Source organism: Zeus faber, assembly GCF_960531495.2.
Source record: "Zeus faber genome assembly, chromosome: 2".
NCBI lineage: Eukaryota > Metazoa > Chordata > Actinopteri > Zeiformes > Zeidae > Zeus > Zeus faber.
Genome location: NC_137189.1, coordinates 5616940 through 5641752, shown reverse-complemented (window position 1 = coordinate 5641752; position 24813 = coordinate 5616940). Strand labels below are relative to the sequence as shown.

Below are 24813 nucleotides of genomic sequence, written 5' to 3'. Positions count from 1 at the left end.
TAATATAACATTTATTATTGAATTGATTAGAACATCTAGAACAGTCTTTGAAGTTCACATTCACGAACCAAAATCCCAGTCAATATCACGTCTGAGCATTATAGACACTATCGCTCAGAACTACTTTTCTCCACTAACAATAATATCATATAAATATTTACCCGACACACATTATTTTCCGCGTGTAACAGTAATAAGCGTCTTATTACTTATGACCACACGGATGCATTTTTGCACTTGAGAGGACGGGCCTGATTGAGGGGTGTCACACCCCGGCACCAAACCGAGGAAACTCTGTGCGGGACGACAAAACTCCCTCTCTCTCTGTCTCCCGGCTGTGATTTCATAAGAGGCTGCCTGTGTGTGTGTGTGTGTGTGTGTGTGTTCTAACGTGCGAGGGCTGTACACCGTGTTACATCACCCGTCCGGAACTCTGAGGGCAACAAACACATGTCATTAAGGCATGTCATTCAGCACCGGGAGGAATCCTGTTTGTAAACAACGCCATGGCAACGGCGACTCTCACGGTCTCAGTGTCTCGCACGCACGCACGCACACACAGCACAGCTTATTCCAAACTAGCCCCCATCTTGTCATCTGCCTGGATATGACCCAGAAACACACTGAGCGGAACAAATAGGCCACTGTCGTATTCATCTCCACCTCTGTAGATTGATGCTACAGTATGAAGTACGGTATTCACTGCCAAGCCACCACACTCCCCTTTCCCTCTCTTTCCTAATATCCTCCCCTCCTTTCCTTCTTCCCTTCCTTCCCCCCTCCCACTTAGGAGCCAAGTGGTCTCCAAATGAGTAATTGACATTCCCCTCGACCACATTCCACATCTCATCTTCATTTCCTACCGTGAGCGCAAATTTTAAAATAAAATTGAATGCGGCACACCGAAGTGGCCCGCCACTATTATTGTGCGCTCATAATATAAAAAATGAGAGAGAGAGAAAGACGGAGAGAGAGACAGAGAGAGAGCTAGAGAGAGAGACAGAAAGGGAGAGAAAGAGAGGGGGAGAGGGAGATAAAGGTAAGTCAAAGCGAACCCAGGGAAGAAGCAGAGTATTGAAATGCAGATGGTTCCCTTGAAAGGCGAGGTCTGACTGAAATTACAGACTTTTCTGTAATTGCAGCTTGAGATAAAGCGAGGCGCTTGGCAGGTAGAGGAGCAGTCTGCAGAGATGTGCCCTCATTTCTACACCCAGACAGACAGCGTTGCTACCGTGCACGTGTGTGTGATTGTGTGTGCTTGTGCGTGTGTGTGTGTGTACACTGTATTTTTTGTCCTTGTGGGCATTGATGCGTGCATGTACTGTATGCATGTGTGTGGGAACATGTGTTGGTCTGTGTGTGCATGTTTTTCCCTGTTTTCTCTGGATCTATGTCTGTGTGTGTGTGAGTGTGTGTGTGTGTGTGTATGTGTGTGTGTGTGTGTGTGTGTGTGCATTGCTGAGCGGGTGGATAGGTTTGAAGGGTTAATTAGCACGCTGTCTTATACAGTGTGCACTGACACAAAGACAAGACAGCCTGTCCTTGCCAAAATCACCTCTCTACACAATATGCTCCACACACACACACACACACACACACACACACACACACACACACACACACACACACACACACACACACACACACACACACACACACACACACACACACACACACACACACACAGCATATAAGTCCACATACTCGCCGCGTTCACACACACACACACACACACACACACACACACACACACACCTAACCATGCACGAATTCATGGATACACACATTCCCACACAGGCACACACAGGCTCTCTCTCTCTCTCTCTCTCTCTCTCTCTCGCATACACACCCAAGACAGTAAAGCCAAATCAGTTTTGCTGTTGCTACAGCAACAGCATACTTTTATGTCAACTGCAACCCAGTTACTATGGAGATATGTATACAAGGCAAACTCTGTACCGTAGTAGTCAAGGGGCCAGATGACAGCATAGCATGAGGGCGCAAGCGCACACACACACACACACACAACCCCACACAATCACACACGCGCACACACGCACAACCCCACACACTCACACACGCGCACACACGCACACGCACACGCACACACAACCTCTTCATCCTTCATCCATTTTGTTTTCCCCCCCACACAGAAATCAGGACATACAGGTTCACACGCTGGTCAAGGAGAGCACACACTGCAGCCTGCAACCTATACCAGCTGTGATATATAATCTGAACTGTGATATAATATAAACTGTGATACAATATGAACTGTGATATAAACTGAACTGTGATATAATTTAAACTGTATTATAATATGAAGTGTGTTGTGATCTGAACTGTAATATAATATGAACTGTAATTGAATTTGAACTGTAATATAATCTAAACCAAACTGTTTCAAAGCAGGAACCGATCCAAGCTCTTTGCCCAACCCCCACCCCACCCCAAAACCCCAACACCCCAAGGGAAAAGAAGATCTAACGTCTCCTGGCATGAATGCTATTAAATCCTCCAGCATTAATTTACTGCTAATTGAGAAAGGGATTTGTTCCCTTTTTTCATAATTTAGCTTCTTTAAACATGGCTTGTTCAATGAAGTTAAAAATCGGGGCGTGAAAGCCCCATCGTACAAGCGAGAGACTGTATCGAGACATAAATCAAAGGCGAAACGCTATACCCACCGGGGGGAGCAGTGAAAAAGAACTATGAAAGCAGAGATCATCAACTATTGATAAGGCAGAATCTGGTACAGCTGTAGACAAAATACAGAATATGTTTGACTTCAAGTTGGATATGCCTGCAAAACGCTGATAACTGTCTGGCTGCCAAAGGAGTCAGAGGACTTCGAACAAAGTCGACCCCACACAAGTTTGTGTGTGTGTGTGTGTGTGTGTGTGTGTGTGTGTGTGTGTGTGTGTGTGTGTGTGTGGGGTGGGTGTTAAGTAGCGATAGCAATTCTCACGCTAGTTTGAATTTGCACGTTCAGACTTACCGCTCATATTTCAAAGGGAGCAAACGGGGATGCACGTCATGGCTGGAACACGACACTATGAGGTCTAACCCACACAACCTCAATTCAACCTGGGGGTCACAACCCCAAGTGGGGTCACTTGATACACAAACAGGGTCATAGCGCATTACTAAGAGTGATATATCGAATATATATAATATATTAATATAATATATATATAATATAATTGAAATAGGTTTGAAATATATCTCCCTCAAAGAGCTCCCTCCATGATCTTTGATGGAATAAAAGCAGCCGATGCAATTCTCAAATTTACATGGAACAGTTTCCTCATATGCAATTTAGAATATCTACACTTTGATGGCCTAAATATGAATTGCAACACATAAAATTAATGACTCTGGCTCCAAAATGCAAGAAAATCCGTCGCACTCTCTAAGTGCTGTCATCGTGAGGAATTTTGGGACCGAGCTGTCAAAATGATTACCATCAACATCTGATTGCAATTATTTGAGCTGATCCCGATCATTTTGTAAAACTGTTCCTCTCAAATGCTACCTTCATGTTTCCATCCAAATTCAAAGGGAATTTTACGACCATATTAGAAATGTTGAACTGAATGAACCGTCAATTAGGTGCATTTCTATGAGTCGGGCTGAGTAAAACAAAAAAAAAGACACAAATTCCATGTTCCAACGTTGAATGTGACAAATAAAACTCTTGAATCTTGAATGTTGAATATCAATAAACTGTCATGAGGTGAAGTTATAACCTTGTTATAACCTATACTAAGCCGATACTGCGATAGTGAAATGATATCAACAAAAGAAGGCAATTATATCACTGACTGCGCCAAGAGCCATGGACTGGTCTGGATCATGGACCAGCACTGCGGACGAGTGATGTTCCTCTTACCTGGCTCCGGTCTTTGTCCACCTTCTTGAAACACTTGTTTAGCGACAGATTGTGTCGCACAGAGTTCTTCCAGCCTGTGGGCGCACTGGCGTAGTAGGGGAAGTGCTCCAGGATCCAGCCGTAAATGTCCTTCACCGGCAGCCGCTTGTTGGGCGCGTCCTCAATGGCCATGAAGATCAGGCAGCTGAAGGAGTAAGGCGGCTTGCGGGTGGCGCCGGCCGCCAGGTCGTACAGCGACTGCGTGTCCCCCAGCACGGGGTCGTCGGGCGACGGGGACGAGGAGGACGGTGAGCGGGGGGGCTGGCCGTCAGGGTCCTGCAGCGGCGAGACGCTGCGCAGCCCAGAGTGGCTGAAGCTGTTAAGGAGGTCCGTGCTCTCGTGGAGCCACGAGAGGCTGGTGAGCTCCTCGTCCTCGGCTTTGGAGAAGGAGGCAGAGAGGGACAGCGAGAGGTCGGCGGCCTCCGCCTCGGACGCCGCCGCTGCCGCCTCGCCCTGCCGGTAGGGGGGGCTGAGGCCCCGCGAGGCGCTGGCTCCGCTGCTGGGGCTCTGGGCCTTCTTACTGGGGGGCATGGTGGGTCCCATCCAGTCCAGGACTCACTCCTGCAGGGAGACAGAAAGGACAGTAGGTGAAGCGACGGCCAGGGAGAAAGGAGGAGATTACAACAGCGGAGGGGAAGATAAAAGAAGGGACAGAGGGATGGGAGAGGTCAGCTTAACGTTAATCCGAGATTCATGTTGAAGGCACGCAACGCAATTTCAAACAATTTTAGCCCCAATTAGTCTGTGAGATCTGAAGGGAAAAGTACACCTCTTCATTTGGGCTCCGGGGGCTTTGGGTGACGCCATTGGGTGGAGAAACCTGTCCGTGTCCAACCACTCTCGGATTACTGCTTAATGCTTTGTATGGCAGAAATGAACATTAAAAATATTTTAGCGTTAATTGCACCTAGTCATTTTGGATAATAAAAAGCTCCTGTTGTCTGTAATTATCCTGTTGTAAATGTCAGCAAGTCTATTCTTAATTGAACGTCAGAAAAAAAACAACTTGCCCCAAATCAAGGAGCAACAATAAGACACTGGATATACAGTAATTGAGATGAACATTTTATCCTCTTCAACACTATTATAATTCACATAATTCATCAATACCTATAATCACTATAATTCAATACCACGAAAAAATTATTCTAAGAATGGCTGTTCCATCCTGACGTTGGATCAACCCATTATTTGATCCAGCTTGATCAAATAATAAGTTGGTCGAATATTGTTTAACTTATTCTAATATTTAATTCAAATCTAATTTATTCCATTTTCCATCAGGAATAACTGTTTCAATATTAATCAACGTGAAGTGAATTGGAATACCACGTCTATTAACCACACAGTTCTAGACTAGTGAGACATACTGTATTTGACACACTCATCATCATTATCACATTCTAAATAATTACACATTGTACATTCAAAACTTGAATGATTATTAATCAGGGCCTCGCAATCAGGACACTAACTTATAGAAGCGGTCGCCAAATTGGCAACCGTGTATCAGCTGTTGGTTGCTAAGACTGACATAGTTGGCGAATCTCAGTCATCTTATAATGAAGTGATAACGATCCCATGTAATTATAATCCATATTTAAATAATATCACTTATTTTACCATTCTGCATGGAGTAAATAATGCCCAATGTGCCAGGAAAAGTTGTTGACAACGGGGCAACAAGAACACATAAGAGGGTTGACAGTGGCCCGAATGTGGTTGCCCAGGGCCTGATTATCAACGTGGGTATTATAACCGAGCAGGTAGCGACAATCTGACTTCTTTACTGTAAGGCAGCTTCTCAGAGAATGTTTAAATATATTGCGATATTCCGATGACCTAAATATCCATTCTCATATCACAATATCAATATTAAATAGATACATCGCCCGGCCCTAGGCACGGCTCAGAGCCACACCGTTCTCAAGACGACACTCTGGCAGTACGAAGCCATCCCAGAAACTGAGAAAAGGAACACGAATGAAGCCAAGAAGAAAGAAATTTTTGGTCTTTCTTTGAAACTTATTTTTCGGAACACAAAGCTATCTCCGTTCTAATCACACTATTATTGCAGCGACATGAAAGCAGCACTGCGCTCATTACACGCAGGAAGAGTGTGTTAATCAAAGCGGAGCCGAGACGACCATCAGGCTCCACTCCCAGCGCTTTGATTGTCCACCAGGAGAGACAGCTGTGGGCACAGCCAAACCTAATCTGCTCCGCTCGCCGGCCGAAACATGTTTTAGAGCCTGCACACAGGCCGCTAGCACGCACGCACGCACACACACACACACACACACACACACACACACACACACACACACACACACACATTATTAAAACAGGCTATTAAGCAAAAGATGCAATCTCACAACACCGGTACACGTGTTGACAGGCGTGGACAAAAAATGAATGAATACAACTACACACACACACACCTAACACACACCCACACACACACACACACACACACACACACACACACACACTCTGAGGAAGCGGTGTTATGAGGACACGGGGATTAAGTCCAGATCTGCCCCATGTTGTGCGATCGCTCTCTAATCCAAGGTGGTCGTTGTCGTCGTCATCGGCCGATCTGTCCGCTCACTCTGCCTGATTGACTGACAGCTGTCACCTATGGCAACCGCCGGGCCGCGCAGCGCCGCCATGACAACTGTCAGCCAGGCTCGATGCCGCTCCAGCCCGCTGTGTCGCCATGGCAACAGGGCAAAACAATGCGAGTCCCCTTCTCTTTTGCTCTTAATTTCTTATTTCTTATCTTTCCGTTGCATCGTTTCGTTCCCTCTCTCTGTTCTCTCTCTCTCTCTCTTTCCCAACTCTCCATAACTCTGCTAAACAGTGTTGATAGGCGGCTGAGGAAGAACTCGTCTAAATATAGCTCTGATGTATAGCTGCTGCGTCGTTGCTGTGTGTGTGTGTGTGTGTTGTAGGCCAGTATATAGTCACCTCCCCACGCGCACACACACACACACACACACACACACACACACACACACACACACACACACACACACACACACACACACACACACACACACACACACACACACACACACACACACACACACACACACCCGTGCAGGAAGCTCTCCACGGAGCTGCTGGAGTCTTTGATCCCCCCCCTCCTCTCTCTCTCTCTCTCTCTCTCTCACTTCCTCCTCCTTTTTTTATTTTCAATTTTACACTCGTCTTCCCACTCTTCCTGACAGCGCGCACATTCAACAAGCTGAACTCGTCTAACCTGATGCTCACCGCGTTGTTGCGCCAATGTTGACATTGAGCATAATGAATTCAAATTGCCGCGGCGACGATCTGAAAAGAGTGCCACGCGCACATAATCAAAGCAATGGCTGAGGTGTAAAGCGCATTTGAGGGGGGTTGTCAAGTTTCAGACGCACGTGTGTGTGCATTGTGGGCAAGCGTGTGCGCGAGTGTGTGTTGTTCTAGGAAGAGGAAGGACGGGAGCCTAAGTGACATTGCTCCTAGTGGGAGTCCAGTAGAACGTAATGAGAGCTTCACCTCTCTCTCTCTGTCTCCCTCTCCCTCTCTCCCCGTCCTCCATCTCCTTGTTATGTTGCCATAGCGGCAAGGGGCCCATGAAACATTACGGCTGACAGTAAAGTCATCTCATTTTACTGTTGCTATGACAACAAACTCCTCTCTGTTGGTTGGGGCCGGCGCAAGCTGGGTGCCTGAGTGTGGCTATTGTGTTTGTGTGTGTGTGCGTGTGTGTGTGTGCATGTGTGTGTCTGTGTGTGCATGCCACTACATCCCCCATGGGCTCACATGAAGCTTAATTCGACTCGTTCAGCTCTAAACAAACTTTCATACAACTTCTACAGTTGCTCAAGTTCTCGCTAAATTGTGCCTCTTGTGTGTGTGTGCGTGTGTGTGTGTGTGTGTGTGTGATGCATCCCCATATTTCTATGGCAGCCTGCTTGCACTCTTCTCTCTGTCTTCCTCATTGTCTGGTCTGGATGCCTTTTGTGCTTTGATTTAAGTATTGCGTTCTTTCGCCGTGTTTGGCGCGTCCACATTTTGGCTCAGTGCCTGTGTGTGTGTGTGTGTGTGTGTGTGTGTGCGTGTGTGTGTGTGTGTGTGTGTGTGTGTGCATGCCTGCGTTCATCCGCATCTGTGAGCAAGTATTTGTCTTTCTGTTTGACTAATTCCTTGGCTATTTGCTCACTTATGTGTGTGTGTGTGTGTGTGTGTGTGTGTGTGTGTGTGCGTGCGTGCGTGCGTGCGTGCTTGCGTGCGTGCGTGCGTGCGTGTGTGCGTGCGTGTGTGTGTGTGTGTGTGTGTGTCTGTCTGTCCAACGATGTCCATGACCAGTTAACCTTTTTGGGGGGTTTATTACAAATTTGATGTTTACTGTTTTTTTTGTTTTTATTTTAGATTTATTTTTCTTATTTTGTCTGATATTTTGGACCTATATTTGATGCTTATCATTAGGTTTTATTGTCACGTTACCATTTTGATTCAGGTTTATCCTTCTGGTTCAGTGTCAGGTTTATTTCATTGGTTATTGTATATGACCAATTATCCAATTTTATTTATTTATTTATTATTTTAGGATATATTTGTTGTTTATCATCAGTTTTAGGTCCCGCCCACACGTACAGTACAGGGATATTTTTTTAAATGTTGTGTTTTCTCTGCATTTTTGCTCCCCCCCCCCACCTCCCCCGTCCACAGGGAAACAGCATTTTAGGAAGTGGAAAACAAAGCTTTTTGGAAAAGGTGGAGGTTTTTCCAAGTATCAGAGTGAGCGTGCGTCGGGAACGTGGTAACGTGGTGTTGTTCTCCGTGTCTCCACCAGGGGGTTAAAAGTCTCTCCAGCTGTAGGAAGGGCGTCGTCGTGTCTGAATATTAAGAAGGAGCTCAACACGCTGCGTGCTCCTAATGTTCTTCTCAGGTGTCACGACACCAACATGTTAACGCCCCCTACAGGCCCGGAATGATGATGTCAGCGTTTTTAAGCGTTAAGTGGATATATCTTTTTTTTAAACGGGAGGGAAAATAATGACTTTTCAGAAATGTCAAAATACGCGTAGATGAGGCCTTGGTCTACATAGCCATATTTTTATTGTGTACAGTTAAATGTATTTTCACATTTTTCCATATATTGCCATCTAATTCGTTACATTCTTTATTCCATTGCTTTGTTATTATTATTGCCTATTTGATGTGCGCCGCTCTGCCGCTGTAATTTCCCTCCCTGGATGAATAGAGTAGAGTCCATCCATCTATCTAAATAACTGAAATGAATCATATTCTCATCACGCTCTTGTTTCCACGTTGGAACTATATTATGTTTACAGATACGGAGCTAATAACTGCCACAGAACAAATTAAGGATAAACAAAAGGTGTAATACTTAAAATATGACTCAACGCAATTCAAATCTAGTCATTAAACTAAACGATCCTGTGACAGTTGTTCAAACGTTCCAACATTTTGGAGTCGGAATGAGCGGTTATTCAACGATTGGTGAATAATAATTGAATAATAAATGCGTGGGAAAGTCTATTTTCTCCACTCTTTTGGTTGATAAACTACAACCTCTTTTCAGGTCTGACACAAACTGAGACAAGATTTCTGAAGCATCGTCCAAAAGGTTGGACAAGGTTTTCACCCTAATATTGTGAGGTACGTGAAGAGGACTCATCTTGTTTGAATGAAGCCCGTTATTTCCTGGTTGGGGGAACTTTCCACCAGGGTGGAAAAGGAACATAAATTTCTAACTGTGTTTGTCTCCGCACCTTGTCCTGGCAGGCGTCGGATAAAATATGAACCAACAAGATACAGATAAGCTCGCTCTGCTTTTCACTCCCATACGCCCGGGTGCACGACATGTTCAAACGTTGTCAATGACAAGCCAGAAGCTAGAGGCTTAGCACATTTAAAAATATATATTTGGTTTTGTAAACTTTTAAGATAAAATAAAATAATAATATTATTATATTTAATGTCAAAAGTAAAATAAAAACTACAAAAAATATAAGGGCGTGGTTCGCTGCAAAGGTTTTCAGTTGAGACTAGAAACAAATGAGTAATTGAAATCCAAATGAATGTGATCGACATCAGGCTGAGGGATCTTTTTCTGGGACGTCGGTGACCTCGCCGGGAACCCACTGACCTCCCTTCGCCGCGCCGCCCTCCCAAGGCTTAGCTGCCGGTGGAGCCAGCAGCCATTGATGTTTATAAGGGGATGAAAAGGTTAACAAACTCCTCTGAGAGGCGGGGGAGATTGAGAGAATGTAATCCATAGGCTCTAATTGATGGCATAATTCTGCATTCAACCCCTTTTAGACATTTAATTGTACGCGCTGCTCATGTAATCCTCAGAAGATCCTCCTTCCCAGAAGGCAGGGTTTTGTTGCCTGCACTGGCTGTGTCGTGTGCAAAAAAAAAAAAAAAAAAGAAACATTCAGACAATATTGACGATGGTGATTTGCAATGATGATTTTGAATTTTCTTGGGCTTTTTTTATTATTTATTAGCCTTTTTCAGCATAAACAAAGGCCTTTTTTACCATCTCTTGAGTTGGCTTGGCTTGTCCAAATTTTACTTTGGGGATTATTAATGTTCGTCTTATCTCGCTTGTTCACAATCTCAAGTCGTGGCCTCGGAGCAGACGTGACCACGAAGATCAGTGCCATCTCCCATTTAAACCGCCGGCTTTCCTTCCAATAACCCATTTGAACCCGACGCTTCGGACCTGGCCAGGTTAAAAACATAACTGTGTCCGTGTCACATTAGAACTGTTTGGTGTCGAGAAAACGGCAACGAACAGATCTAATCTTTCCAAATCTAATTTGATCCGATACAAATCCAAGATCGCGTGATTTGGTCGAGGGCTGGAAAGATTTGTGATTTTCCCCCTCGCTGCCTCTCGCCAATTTCACCTTCTCGTCGCCGTTACACGTTGGCAGCCGGTGCACCTCCAAATGAAAAGCTTGGACGTCGGTTTGACTAGTTTTTTCAAATCCGCACGCATCGAGGCTGCATTCATTAGTGAATGTGGGTCGCCGATTTATTTCTATCCATATCGCACTCACATATTACATACGGGTCACTTTCAAAAACAAGTGTGAATGCCTAAACAGCAAAGATCAAAACTGCAGTCAAGCATCCATTTAAATGTTATATTATTTCCATTGGAATTTGTCGAAGGCTGTACAGTTAATATGAAAATCAACAGAATGAGTCCTGTTCCAGTTTGACCTCTAATTATCATGTCACAATATGCTGTGCGATTCGACCAAAATCTTCTGTGCCAATATAGGTCATTTCATATCTCAATAGCAATATATATTGCAATATTTCTGTACACTCAATGAATAGCTTATATTATTTAAAAAAGACACGTGATAAAGCCTCTGTGACACGCTGTAGCACAGGAAGGCGCTTGTCAGGGCTCTCGAATTCACAGAAGAGGCTAAGTAAGATATATATATATATATATATAAATATACATATACAGTATATCCGACTTATTTGCAAAATTGAAGATGTCAACTTTAATTCACTGAAACCTTGAACTAAAACGCGATCGTTAAAGCAAATGATGGCTTGGGCTCGGCTCGGCCGCCACCCTCACATTCTGTTGGCGCGGCACGGTATCAGACCGCCAAATATTGTGATAATCCATCCAATGAGTACTTTTCTGAAGAGCCGCGTTCCTCCTTGTTTGTTTACATCGCTCCCGCATGCAGGTAGCGTAAAGCGCCGCCACATAAAACGTTGCCGTGATACAGTTCTGCAAAATTCTGATTTTCTACATAGCGACAGAAATTGTCATCTATGTCTCTATCATCTTACGATGGCGTCGCCTCTCAGTCAAGTATAATCCGCTGTCGGTCGGTTTAAAGGAAAACGCTGGTGTTTTAAAGCCAATTTTTTTATTTTAGTCCTGGGAGTCAACTCAAGTGACGGGGTTTAGAAATGCAATATTTTAAATGGATATAGCTTTGAGAGACAATGTTGAGCACAATGGGACGATTGCCCCTCTGAAGAACACGGTCCCCACGTTCCCCATCGCCCCATTGTACCACTGAAGCTGTTCTCTCAACGCTGGATCAATTTAAATGATTCTGATGCCAATCACTCTGTTGACTCCCGATGACCGAAAAATAAGGTTTCGCTAAAAAAAACCACCAGAGTTTCCCATCAGGTTTGCTAGGACCTGCATATTCTCAGTTGATATATAATTATATATTTATCTATATAATATATTTTGGCCCCGCGGCGCTGCAACGTGGCGGTTGTGAGGTGGATCACAACGCCACCTTCATCCTTCTCTCTCTCTCTCTCTCTCTCTCTCTCTCTCTCTCTCTCTCCCTCTCTCTGTTCCGTCAGTCTTCAACGCACTGCCCCAATAAAGTCTGTGGCATGAAAATGCCCCCGATCCCAGAGGGAAAAGGAGGGAAAAACTGTTCATTCGGTCTGAATGAAGAAGTAATAGCAGGGAGGGAGATAGCCGGGAAGAATGGAATAGTGGCCTGTAGGAGTTATTACTCTGCGGAGGGGTGAGCTGAACCTTGTGGCTCCTCTGGCCACAGTGATAAAGCAGAAGCCTCAGATGCACCGAGGCAAAACTAATCTGGAGTTTTGATGACAAAAGGACGACCTTTATCCCTCCTACACATGCACCGGATGGATGGATGGTAAGGGAAAGGGAGAGCCGGGAAAAGAGAGAGTGAGAGAGAGGGGTGGGGGGGGGGGGGCAGGAATGGGGAAGGTGTTGTCAGGAAAATGTGCCTCCTCTCAAAAGCTGGAAAAATAATAACTTCTGGTCCATATACAGTATGTCAACACCGGTTGTAGGAACCCTTTTGATTTTCTCCATTTACAGCACATGAAACCCCCACCCCCCCCCTCGCGTTTTTCCCTCACGACAAACATCAGGGGCCTGGGGGGCGGGCCAGGCACCAATCACATCCCATCTGGGTCCATCGCCATCTCCCTTTTATGTTATACATAGCGGCAAGAGTTATGGGATAGGGGTCAAAGGTCGGGGCTGTCCCAGAGGATGGCAGGTCTAGGAGCTGCGGTGCAAGGCTCTCAGATGCAACTCACATACGCTGTGTACCGGGTCCCACCACAAATGCAAACATCCCTCCGTCCACACTCAAACTGTCTATTTCTCTGCTTCCGAGGTTTGAGAAATTCGGCAGTAAATCAGCGGTTCCAAAGGCAGGTCATCAGAAAGAAATGCTACGTTCCGTCATTGATCGGATGCTTTTGTCCGAAGCGACTTATTCGTACACCCATGGAGGTGACCGTGCGAGGCCCGTCAGGAGCATTCGGGGGTTAGGGGTCGCTCGAGGACACCGCAGCACCATGCCAGCAGAAAGGGCCGGGGATCGAACCGGAAATCTTCTGATGACTGACGACCCCGACTATCTCCGGAGCCAGTCCCCCCCGATTGTATTGTATTGTATTTGGAAAGACTTTTAGCAAGATGGTTATGTAATGTATCAGTAAATGCCAGTCCAAATGCCAATCCGCCAATCACTCTGAACCAAGAACTCAGAAACCAACGATAGGCAAGACCTGAGGTTAACATGTCCCGTCCGGGCTATCGCATTTCAATCCATCATTGGGTTTCCGAATGAAGCATTAAATCAGTGCACTATGAGTCTCTGCTGGAATGAAGCCCGCAAACTTGGATGAGTGGAAAGTCCAAGATATGCTCCTGAGGGTCTCCCCTTAAGCAAAGGCACAACTGTGTTTTACTGCACCGTCATATTTAGTATACTGGGATAGAACCCTGCAATAAAATATACCGAGACGAGCCGAGCCAAGCCAAGCCAAGAAATAAGCAATTTACAATAAAAAATCTGACATTACAACCAAAAAAAAAAGCCTGACCCCGACACACGCAGAGGGCCTCCCTCCGCAAGCCAAGCCAAAAAGTCCAAAAAGACATTTGCATTGGGAAAACAGAGGGTATGCTGGTGTGATTCATCAACAGCCAGCATTCATGAAGTCACGCTCTGCCTCCTTCTCCAAGGACTGTGAGCAATCAGTCTCTCTCTCTCTCTCTCTCTCTCTCTCTCTCTCTCTCTCTCTCTCTCTCTCTCTCTCTCTCTCTCTCTCTCTCTCTCTCTCTCTCTCTCTCTCTCTCTCTCTCTCTCTCTCTCGCACAGAAAACAAACATGCAGAAACGCAAATACAGATGAAAACACACACACGCATACACACACACACACGTGGCAAAAAAATCAAAAAAATACACAAAGGAGCATAAGCAGAAACATGCACACACACACACACACACACACACACGAAAACGAAAACACAGATGCACTGCACACACACAAAAGGGGTGAAAACTCAAAAAAGACACAAATACGCAAAGGAGCACAAGCAGATACTTGCAAATACTGCATACACTCATGCACACACACGCACACCCACCCACCCACACACACACACACACATACACATATAAACACACACACACACACACACACACACACACACACACACACACACACACACACACAGGCAGCCTCTTATGAAATCACAGCCGGGAGACAGAGAGAGAGGGAGTTTTGTCGTCCTGCACAGAGTTTCCACACACACACACACACACACACACACACAGCAATACATAAAGGAGCACAACCACAAACACACACAGACACACAGGTAGCACAACACAATACATAGTCAGACAGCACTCTGTCAGACCCTCACATTCAGAAACCCGCGGCTCTCGTGCACTCTCTCACGTGCACCCTTTCACGTGCACTCGCTCTAACTCTTGTGCACGGCTGAAGGTGACTTGTGAGTGTGCAGCCTGGAGGTGTTTCTCTCTCTCTCTCGGTGTGTGTGTGTGTGTGTGTGTGTGTGTGTGTGTGTGTGTGACAGTCAGGTCAAGCCTGAAAAAGCCCAGACCCCCTCAAAGGCTCGGCGCTCCGGACCTGCGCCGCCGCCACTGCCACGGCACAAGTGCCGGCCCGAACAGACTTCATCACGCTCTCACGCACACACCCCACCATCCCGCCCACGCCCTCGTTCACTCCCTCATTTACATGCTCGCTCGCCCAGTGGCTCCCTCTCTCTCCAGTGGATTACTTACTCACGTGACTGCGTTCCATTCCAGACGTTTTTTATCTGACTTCTGCTGTCAACAATACTACTACTACCACTACTTCTAATACTAATACTACTACTACTACTAATACTGCTACTACTACAACCACCGGTAATACTACTAGTACAAATACTGCTATTATTACTTATACTGCTACGACTACCAATACTACTACTACTACAACAATACTACTACTAGTACTGTAAATACTACTACTACTGTACCTACTACTACTAAAACAACTACGACTAATACTTTAACAACTACTACTACTACAACTACTACAATTACTACTAATCCTGCTAGTACTACTGTAACTACTACTACTACTACTACAACTACGACTAATACTGTAACTACTACAACTCCTACTAATACTGTAACTACTACTGTAACTACTACTACTACTACAACTATGACTAATACTGTAACTACTACTACAACCACTACAACTACTACTAATGCTGCTAGTACTACTGTAACTACTACTACTACAACTCATACGAATATTTTAACTACTACTGTAACTCCTACTACTACTGCAACTACTACTAATGCTGCTACCAATGCTGCTAAAACTACTACTACTACTGTAACTACTACTGTAACTACGACTACTACTACTACTACTATTAATACTGCTTCTACTACTACTACTAAATGGTATTATTTTTAAATAATAATAATAATAATAATAATAATAATAATAAATATAGATGCAGGCAGCAATAAAAATAATAAATTCCAGTTTAGTCATGATAAAACACATTGTTTTATATCTACACCAATTCCAAATTTCCCAATTCTTCAATCTCAAATGTTCAACCAGCTGAACATGTTTAGCATTGAGTGGTCATTTCAGAGGAATCATGTTATTTTCATCATTTATGATTACATGGTGTCAGAGAGATTAAATGTGATACTTTAAAGACCTTTTTTGGCGGGCTTGAACCAAATTTAAGGAAAAATCATGTCTCTCTACCTGCAGGTAAGTACCATATATTTTTTACAGGGCAGAGCTAAGTATTAAGGATGACAACTTGACAAAAGGTTTATGTTATATAATAACATGAACATTTTACAATGATTTTTAAGGCCTGCAGTTTCTAAAACTGAATTTAAGACATTTTTACGACTTTTTAAGGACCTCAATGTTCTTATTTGTGTGAAATCTGTAGATTAATTCAGATGTGCTGTCCATGTGTGTGTGAGTGTATCTCCATTGGTATGTACAGTATCTGTTTATCCTCAAAGAGTCTGTCAGTGGAAGTGAGGGTGTTCTTTGTAGTCTGATTTCCTGTTGGGACCTCTATGTTGCCGTGGTAACCTGCAGTTAATCTTGATAAGCAGGCCGACTTCCTGGGTTCTGGTGTTTGGTTTGTGGCGGTTTGAGGCCAATCCTGGCTACATAATAAAAGAAAATCATAAAAAAGAATAATAATAATTAAAAAAATAAATACATTAAATAATAATAATAATAATAATAATAATAAATATAGCTGCAATGCAAAGTACGGGGTCCAGTTTAGTCATGTTAGATACGTATTACAGGCTTCGGAGATTCTGTGGTTCCAGAATCTGCGCTCTATGATTTAATGTGAGGACATTTGGAGCGGACCGTGGGACTCTCTCCTAAACTAATTTACAGTTTGGAGTCTCCAAACTGTAAATCATCCTGATGAAACGAGCCTCTTAACACTAACAGATATGGCAACTTAACGGTTATATAGAAAGTTTTCTCATTAAGTATTTTTCCACAGTATTTTTCTTTAGTACTTTTTTTTTTTATATTGTGACTGACCTCGAGGACTGGTTTTTGGACAATTGCTTCTTTATTGTTTTAGTGTTTCGGCTATTTTTTGGCATCTGGAACAATCACAAAAACAAACTTTGTAATTACTTTACTTGAAACCAAACCTTGTCATTGATATAACTTACCTTGTTGTGTGTAAGTACATGTGGAGTCTCAGTGACCGCAGGTGACGTTGGGTCTCGTGCGTGTCAATTATGATGTATTTACGCAGGTTTACATATTCACGGAGATTTACGATAGTAGTCTAACTGCCGGAATTTTAGTGGTGACTTCTTTCCTTGGATTACATTTTCAATAATTTACATTTCCATGAAATCCAAAATAATGTTGTGGTATTTCTGTGAATAATTACCATATCATGGCTTCTATTTTTCCGCCGCTTAGCTGGATCTTGAACGTATCACTCACTCGTACAGTTGAGTGGACTTAACTCAACGTGGTCACACGTTTTTGTGGACTAATGGTTTTTACATATTTTTTCATGAATCCGGCAAAGTAATGGGGACCAAAGAGATATCAATCTAACAAACCTACTGACATCTACCAGGTAAGAAGGTACATAAATATATACACACTCATAGTTTGTAATCTCTAAGCACTACAGAGCGACAAAGTCTACACCGCACATTGGACACTGTGTGCCAATGTACATTCTGAATCACAACCTGCACATTTATAGTAAAAAGTACTGTAAATCTCATCTTGTTTATTTTGTGTACGAACAGTGGCGTGTCGGACAAGAACGACCACCTGGATACTTGGCGTAAAATTTCATCAGTTTTTCATCATTTCTCCTCTGTATGTGGATTGATTTGGAGATGTTTGTGACTTAGCGGTTCAAACAACACCTCAACCGTGTCCGTAACTTCTGTCATTGTTGTGTTTCAGATACTTTTAGTGCTGTCATAGATACATTGGTGTTCATTGACTTAGACCGTGTCTGTGATTTGGGTCAAATGTGGTCGGTTTTTCCACAAATTTCTGGTCCGTATGTGGATCGATTTGGATGAAAGTTGAACCACGAGATGTTTGTAACATACCGGTTCAAGCGAGATGTGACTGTGTTTGTAAGTTCAGCCTTTGTTTTGTTTCAAATAGCTTTAGCCTGAGGAATTCACAGAATTTTTCCCAAGCAATTACAATAGTGGCCTATTGTATTGTATTAATAATATTGTAATAATAATCATAATAATAATAATAATAATAATAATAATGGGAATCACAAATTAAAAGCATGGGCATGAAATGTAATTGAGTTGCCAAAGTGTCAACAAAAATAATTTAATGCAAATCAAAAGTACTGCACATATCAGTGCACATTTATAACAGTGAAATAACATTTCCATAATAGTTCAGCTAGTAAGTACACAGTTATAACTCATAGTTATAATTTATACCATATACACCCATAAAAATAATTTACCCGGTGCATACTGTATAGTATCACATTTTGTATACTTTATATATCTGACAATTTGTGTTTTGTATTTTTTTGTATATATTTCAGTATTTTTAAAATGTTTTTTATTCTCCAATTTTTTTTCAGACATTTTTTTATAGTTATCGTTAAATTCCTATTATATGTCAATGAACCTGGTGGAAAAACTGATTCTGATTCTGATTCCATCTTAAAAATCAGAACATAACATTTCAGGTAGACAGTGAATTTGCCTCAGCCCAAACGATGGAAACTCACCCGCTTCACATTGTTTTGGTGGTAACAGTTCTCACATTGGCTTAAAATGTCCATCCTTAAATCTGGGTGGAAACATGATGATGCACGTTCAATGGAACGGTTTTGCAGAACGATGGCAGTCAGATAATTTCGGATAATTGCGATCATCTAGGCGATGATGTAATAATTACTCTTTTCCACTCTTTTTCTTATGACGGACAGCATTCACCATGATAACCATTCACTTGTTTCCCCGGCTCTTTCCATTATGGCCTCCTTGCGTCTGCCCTTCACCATTTTCCTCTTTCTTTCCTCCATCTCTCCATCCCCTTCTAGGCCCTGTCTTTCTTTTCCCCCGACAGTGAACAGGTCTTTGTGGGTTTCTTACAATGTTAAAAAGTGGAGAACAGAGAGACGGAGAAAGAGGGGAGGGGGAGGGAGGCAGAGAGAGAAATGGAGAGATGAGACCGAGAAAGATAGACAGACAGAGAGCGCGAGAGAGAGAGAGAGAGAGAGAGAGAGAGAGAGAGAGAGAGAGAGAGAAGAGGAATTCAAGCCAGAAACAATACAGTATCAAAGCAGTCAGTTTACAGCCAATGCAGCTTTGACATAAAAGGGGTTGGAGTGTGTGTCTGCGTATGCGTGCGTGTGTGTGTGTGTGAAAACAACAGCCTGCCGCACTGTTAGACCAGAGGGCATGAACTATCTGGTGTTCCTCACTGGAATAAGACTCGGGGGGTGGGGGGGTTGAAAGAGAATAAAGAGAGAGAAATAAGAAAGGGATGAGCAGGAGGAAGAGAGGTGAAGTATTGGATAAGGCTTTGTGATACAGACAGTGTGGGTTTTTTTTTTTTTTCTGGAGTTGGACGAGTCAGAGATCTTGCAGTCAAGAGTGAAAATAAAGCCTCTCTCTCTCTCTCTCTCTCTTTTTCTCTCTCTCTCTCTCGCTCTTTGCCTCCGGCTTCACCACTTATCTTTAACAAACAGCAGCTCAGGCGCTCAGCCACTGGCCGACGGTTTGTCCCGACAACAAAAAACCATGGCAACAGCCGGCGTGAGGGAAGGCCTGGACCTCCAGAGGTCTGCCCTCCACATCTCGCTGGGCTATCGGAGCCTCGGTGGACATCCGGCGGACACACAACGCCCAAATAGTTCTTTAGTCCTCAAAACCAGAAGAAAGTACCACGGGCTGTTTGCATGAAGCCTTGAATCACCTGAAACTGAATGCAAGCAGTTTTAACATTTACTCCATAGGACCAACTAGTCACTTTTTAAAAGATACAACAAGGTACTTATATTTTACTTACTGGTTATCTTCCAACAGTTAACTATTTTAGTTTTACTAGTCAAAATGTATTAGGTACCAGTACTTATTTATTAGATACTTGGAACTATTCAAATTGTTACTAGTAACTATTGCAGTGTTTCTAGTAACAATTTGGACAATTTTATCATTGAATCCTATGGGGCTCTGAGTTTGAGATATCCAATCATTGCATGAGATGACTGTCTATTCCCATTGTTACTAGTATCTATTTCATTTTTTATTGTCACTTTTAATTGAGTGCACAAGTCACTTGTTCATAAGTGACTTGTGCATTTCCTTGCTCTTAGTACATTTTTCAAAGACGTTTTTATACACATTTCTACATTTTTATCTACAAGCTGTTTTCACTAGTCATTTCTCATGACGGGTAAAAAAAAAATAGTTACTGGTAAAACAACAAATGTTTCTAATAACAATGTGAAAAGGCATGTGTCTCTAATGAACAAGTACTGGTACTCAGTTAGTAGTGACTAGTAAAATTGAAATACCAGTAACAATGGGAATAGATACTAGTCTGAGACTAGTATCAAATTACTTACTAGTCTTACTAGTACTAGGCTTACTAGTATCTAATAAATAAGTTCTAGTACATTTTAACTAGTAAAACTAAAGTAGTTACTAGTAACTGTTGGAATAGCAACTAGTAAGTAAAATACAAGTACTAGTAACTTTTAAAAAGTTACTAGTTGGTCCATTGTATTAAATGTTACAACAGCTAACCACGTGAAAGGCTCCAGATGTGTCGCCGCTGGCTCCCAATGATGGGCCGGCGATGCACTGGTTGGTTAATTGGCTAACAGGGCTGACCCAGATATCCCAGCATTCCTCTGGACGACGAGTTCCTCAAGAATAAAGTGGAATGACGCAGTTTCCAAGAAGAAGGCACTTCTTCCAGTGCTTATGTTCAGGGACGGCCCGTTCGCTGCTCCTGCTGCCGACGTGAAAGACCAACAGACTGAAGGCAATGCTGTCATTTTGTGGAGTTATCGTGTCTGCCTTTTGGCGTTCCCCATTGCAGTTAAATGTAAGTTTCACATCATATATCATCCTTCATGACATCATTCAACACCCTATCAAAGTGGTATCCACCGTGGAAAGCATCTCACTATATAAAATGTATATGATTCAGGAAGAGATTTTTCATTTTGGATCAATCCAAAAACCAAACGGGTAATATACAGGTCATTTATAAAGTTTATTATGATGTTTTAAGTGGTTGACATCATAAAAAATAATGAATAAAAAAATTAAAAGATGACTAATTAGACAATTTTTATTCTGATTCCTGACATCATCTTGCGCTTGTATCTGTTTGAATTTAGAAATTCCACCTCAGGTACGTAAGCTGCTTTGGACAAAAGCTTCTGATCAATGAATAAATTTGGAGTTGAAGCGTAATTATGCTTGACATTGTTGGAACAAACTTTCAGAAGATCTCAGGCTTTCCAAAAACGTTTATATTTGTAACTGCATTTCAGTGAATAATCGGCCTGATTTTAATTGCACTTTATCCTTTTTTATCTCAATCTTTTCAGGGATTTTTTTTTTTAGTGTTTAGGTAACCGTCCTACTGACTTTCCGGCTGGGTTCGAGTCCCAGAGACCAAAGGTGGTGTGGGTTCGAGTCCTGCCATGTTGTTGGCGGGCATGTGTAGGCATGTTGCACGAAACTGTCTGTATCTGTTTTGAGCTTTTTTTACATCTGTGCTTTTATTCTTCTTTGTCTTTATATAATGTATTTTGCGCCTTATGTAAAGCACTTTGAAATGCCCTAGTGAATGAAACGTACCGTATAAATAAACTTCACCAGCCTTACACCGCAGCTTTCGACGAGGGAACTGTACGGCGAGGTTCACCATCAGGTGAGCCTACAAAGCAGCGGCATCACCACCGCGCTCGGTAAATCCAGAAGTCGCACCGCGCTGCATCCGCTTGATCTGAGCGCATAAAGTGTACGAGCTCAACGTATCAAAGCAGGTTGACACGGAGGGAAAAAAAAAACAGAAGCTGCTCTCGCGGAGAGAAGACAAGCGGAGTGGAATAGATAAAAAGGGAGGAGGACGAGAGAGCGGCGGGCGGCACTTTATTTTTTCGGTTGACTTCAAAAAGGCCTCCCCTGTCTCCCTTCGCTGCCGATACTTCCCCGCGAATGATTTTAACTAAGAGAACGATCCCACCCCACCACCCACCCCCATTCCTCCCTCCCGGCCGCCGTCAAACCGTTTCCTCCTTGATGTGTGGTACTAACCTCTGTCCATCTCTGCCCCTCTCTCTTTCTTTCCCGTTCTCTTTCATCCGCCCTTTCCTTACTCTCCTTATATTCCTCACTCTTATTACCAGACCACATTCTCTCTCTCTCTCTCTCTCTCTCTCTCGTTCTCCCTCTCGTTCTGACTTTCTGCCATTTCTTCTTGCCTGCTGATCACGCCCTTTTCCTCTCTCAACAACTTTTTCCAATTATTGCAGCCCCAATCTGCACATAGAGAAAGTATTAGAGAGCAGAGAGAGAGAGAGAGAGAGAGAGCGAGAGAGTGAGAGAGAGAGAGAGAGAGAGAGAGAGAGGGGTGATGGAGGGTGGGGATTGATATCCTGAGGTCATTAGCAGCATTTCAAAGTCACCCCATCTTTGCAGCCTATGCTGCGTGGCAGGCCCTGCCAACGGAATTAGAGGAAGGATGAGGGGGCCGTGATTAAATGTGGAACTCGGGGGAGAGATATAGGGGCTGATCCATTGAAACACCTCTTACACACACACACTAAATACAGACACACACACACGCACACACACACACACACACACTGCAGAGAAGGGAATGTGGAGGGAGGATGGTGGGTAGAAGAAGGAGAAGAGGACGAGGTAGGTATATCAAATGCCTCTTTTGAGCGTATTTACATATCTGAGACAAATAGATTGTGCAAATAGATTTTTTTTTTTCTTTCTTCTCCGCCTACTAATCAAAGTCTTCTAGGATATGGAAAACAGCTCTGTGTTGGTAATTAGAACAAATCAATATCACCAAAGGCACGACGCTCAAAATCAATTTGGCTCTAGGAGGCCTGTCAAAAAGTTCCAGTGGCCGACGAGACGGGCAGTCCCACCCCCCCCCCCCACACACATAGAGGCTGCTCTTAATTTCTTTGAATAATTTCATAAGCTTTCCCTTGCGTGCGTGTAAACTGGACGTCGTGTGATGTGACGAGCGCGTGCGCCTGACACGCCGGTTCATGCTTTCGACTACAGAGGAGACCGGGCTGGAGGAAATCAAGCGGCACTGGATTAGCCTGCCTGGCTAAAGCTCAAGCAGATGTTCATCAAAGGCCGCCTCGAACCTTCCAACTACGCTGGAAGAAAGGGATGGAGTCCGTGATTGGTCCTCGAGGCTTCAATTGTTGTTGGGGTTTTCTTTTTTTTTCGTCTGGCACACCAACCATGGCTGAGGGGAGGCTGACGTTCTGCTTCCTTGTATATAGGTAGCACAGGGCTGGACATCATGTAGGAAGGAATGTCTGTCTGTCTGTCTGATCATTGATTGTCTCAACAACTGTTCATCCGATCTACTTCACAATTGGCGGGTGTATCGCTGGGGACCCAGGGACGTGCGGTGTCGAATTTGGACACGTGACACATGTAATATTAACAACGTTTGAATAAACAAATGGAAAGCGAGACACTCAGCGGGGCAACGGAGGGGCGGGCCTTCTGGGCCTGCAACTGAGTCACTAATGTCCGCAGTGCAGCCCCAATATAGTAGTCAGCTTATCTAAAGTTGCGACTTGGGTATGTTTTTTTTCTCATGAGAAAGAGTGTATTTATTTCCCCGCTGCACGACTTGACTCAGGTAATAAACTTAGCGTGTAGTCCCGTGAGAAACTGTGCATTTTCCCTGTGTTCTGTAGTCCCATGAGAGCGAGTGGCTGCGACTTGGGTATGTTTTTCCCGTGAGAAAGAGTGTACTGCCACAACTTTCAGGAGTGCAACCCATACGTGCAGCAGTTGAAGTCAGAGTGCAAAGTTGTTTGGGTGAGCGAACAGGCATGTTTTGAACCGGCACTGCACTGGTTGTATTAATGAAGAAGAGATGATGATGATTCAATTAATTTGGACTCTTTTGCCAAAGATTTGAATTCGGAAGCTGATGTCATGATGTATAGATTAGGGCTAGGCACTACATGGATATGATATCCATATTGTGATATGAGACATATGAGACATATCACCTGGGATTTTGGTTATTGCAGTATCAGTTCATCAGGTCATTTAATAGTGTCTTTAAGGCTGCATTACAGGAAAGTAATGCAGTTTTATGAACTTCATAGACTGTTCTAGCTGTTCTATTCTAAGCCTCTACTCTACCTGCTTGGTCATAATATCCACTTTACTAATGACTTTTTTTAATCAAAACATTCTTGTTTGGAAATATCTTATGACAGCAACAGTCATCCCCACAAATTATCGATATCAAGGTATCAGACGGAAAATATTGTGATATTTGATTTTGCCAATATCATCCAGCCCTGCTATTGATATATGCAAAGAATTTGTGTTTCTATTTTGTTTTTAGTGATAATAAATAATTTTCGCCCAGTCCTAATGGTAATTGGTGTGGTAGTGCCTTGCAGGATATAGATATATAGATATATAGATATATAGAATGGTATGCAATGCAGTGGTACCACAGCATCATGTGAACTATATTTGTAAACTATTGGTAACCTAAAGAAACTAAAGAAAAATGTACTTCTCAGGTGTATAATTTAGAGTGTTTACATGCACACAATACCCTGATTAAGCTCAATAGTCGGGTTAAGGTTATAATGCCATTAAGGTATTTACATGCGTCGGGATCGTCATAGTTATCGTCCGAAAAAAAAGACCAAATCTGAGCGTGTTTAGCGGCAGTCGCCATGGTGTCCGCTGTCTTTCTGCCGAAACCACT

General features: G+C 43.3%; 1 protein-coding gene across 1 annotated transcript in view; it reads right to left on the bottom strand.

Moving 5' to 3' along the window:
• Positions 1-24813, bottom strand: part of ches1 (checkpoint suppressor 1) — a 72596-nt gene that overhangs the window by 34615 nt on the left and 13168 nt on the right. The window contains exon 2 of the mRNA XM_079996549.1: positions 3893-4492. Coding sequence (XP_079852675.1) covers positions 3893-4474 — 582 coding nt within the window. The 5' untranslated portion in view covers positions 4475-4492. The remainder of the gene's footprint in view (positions 1-3892; positions 4493-24813) is intronic.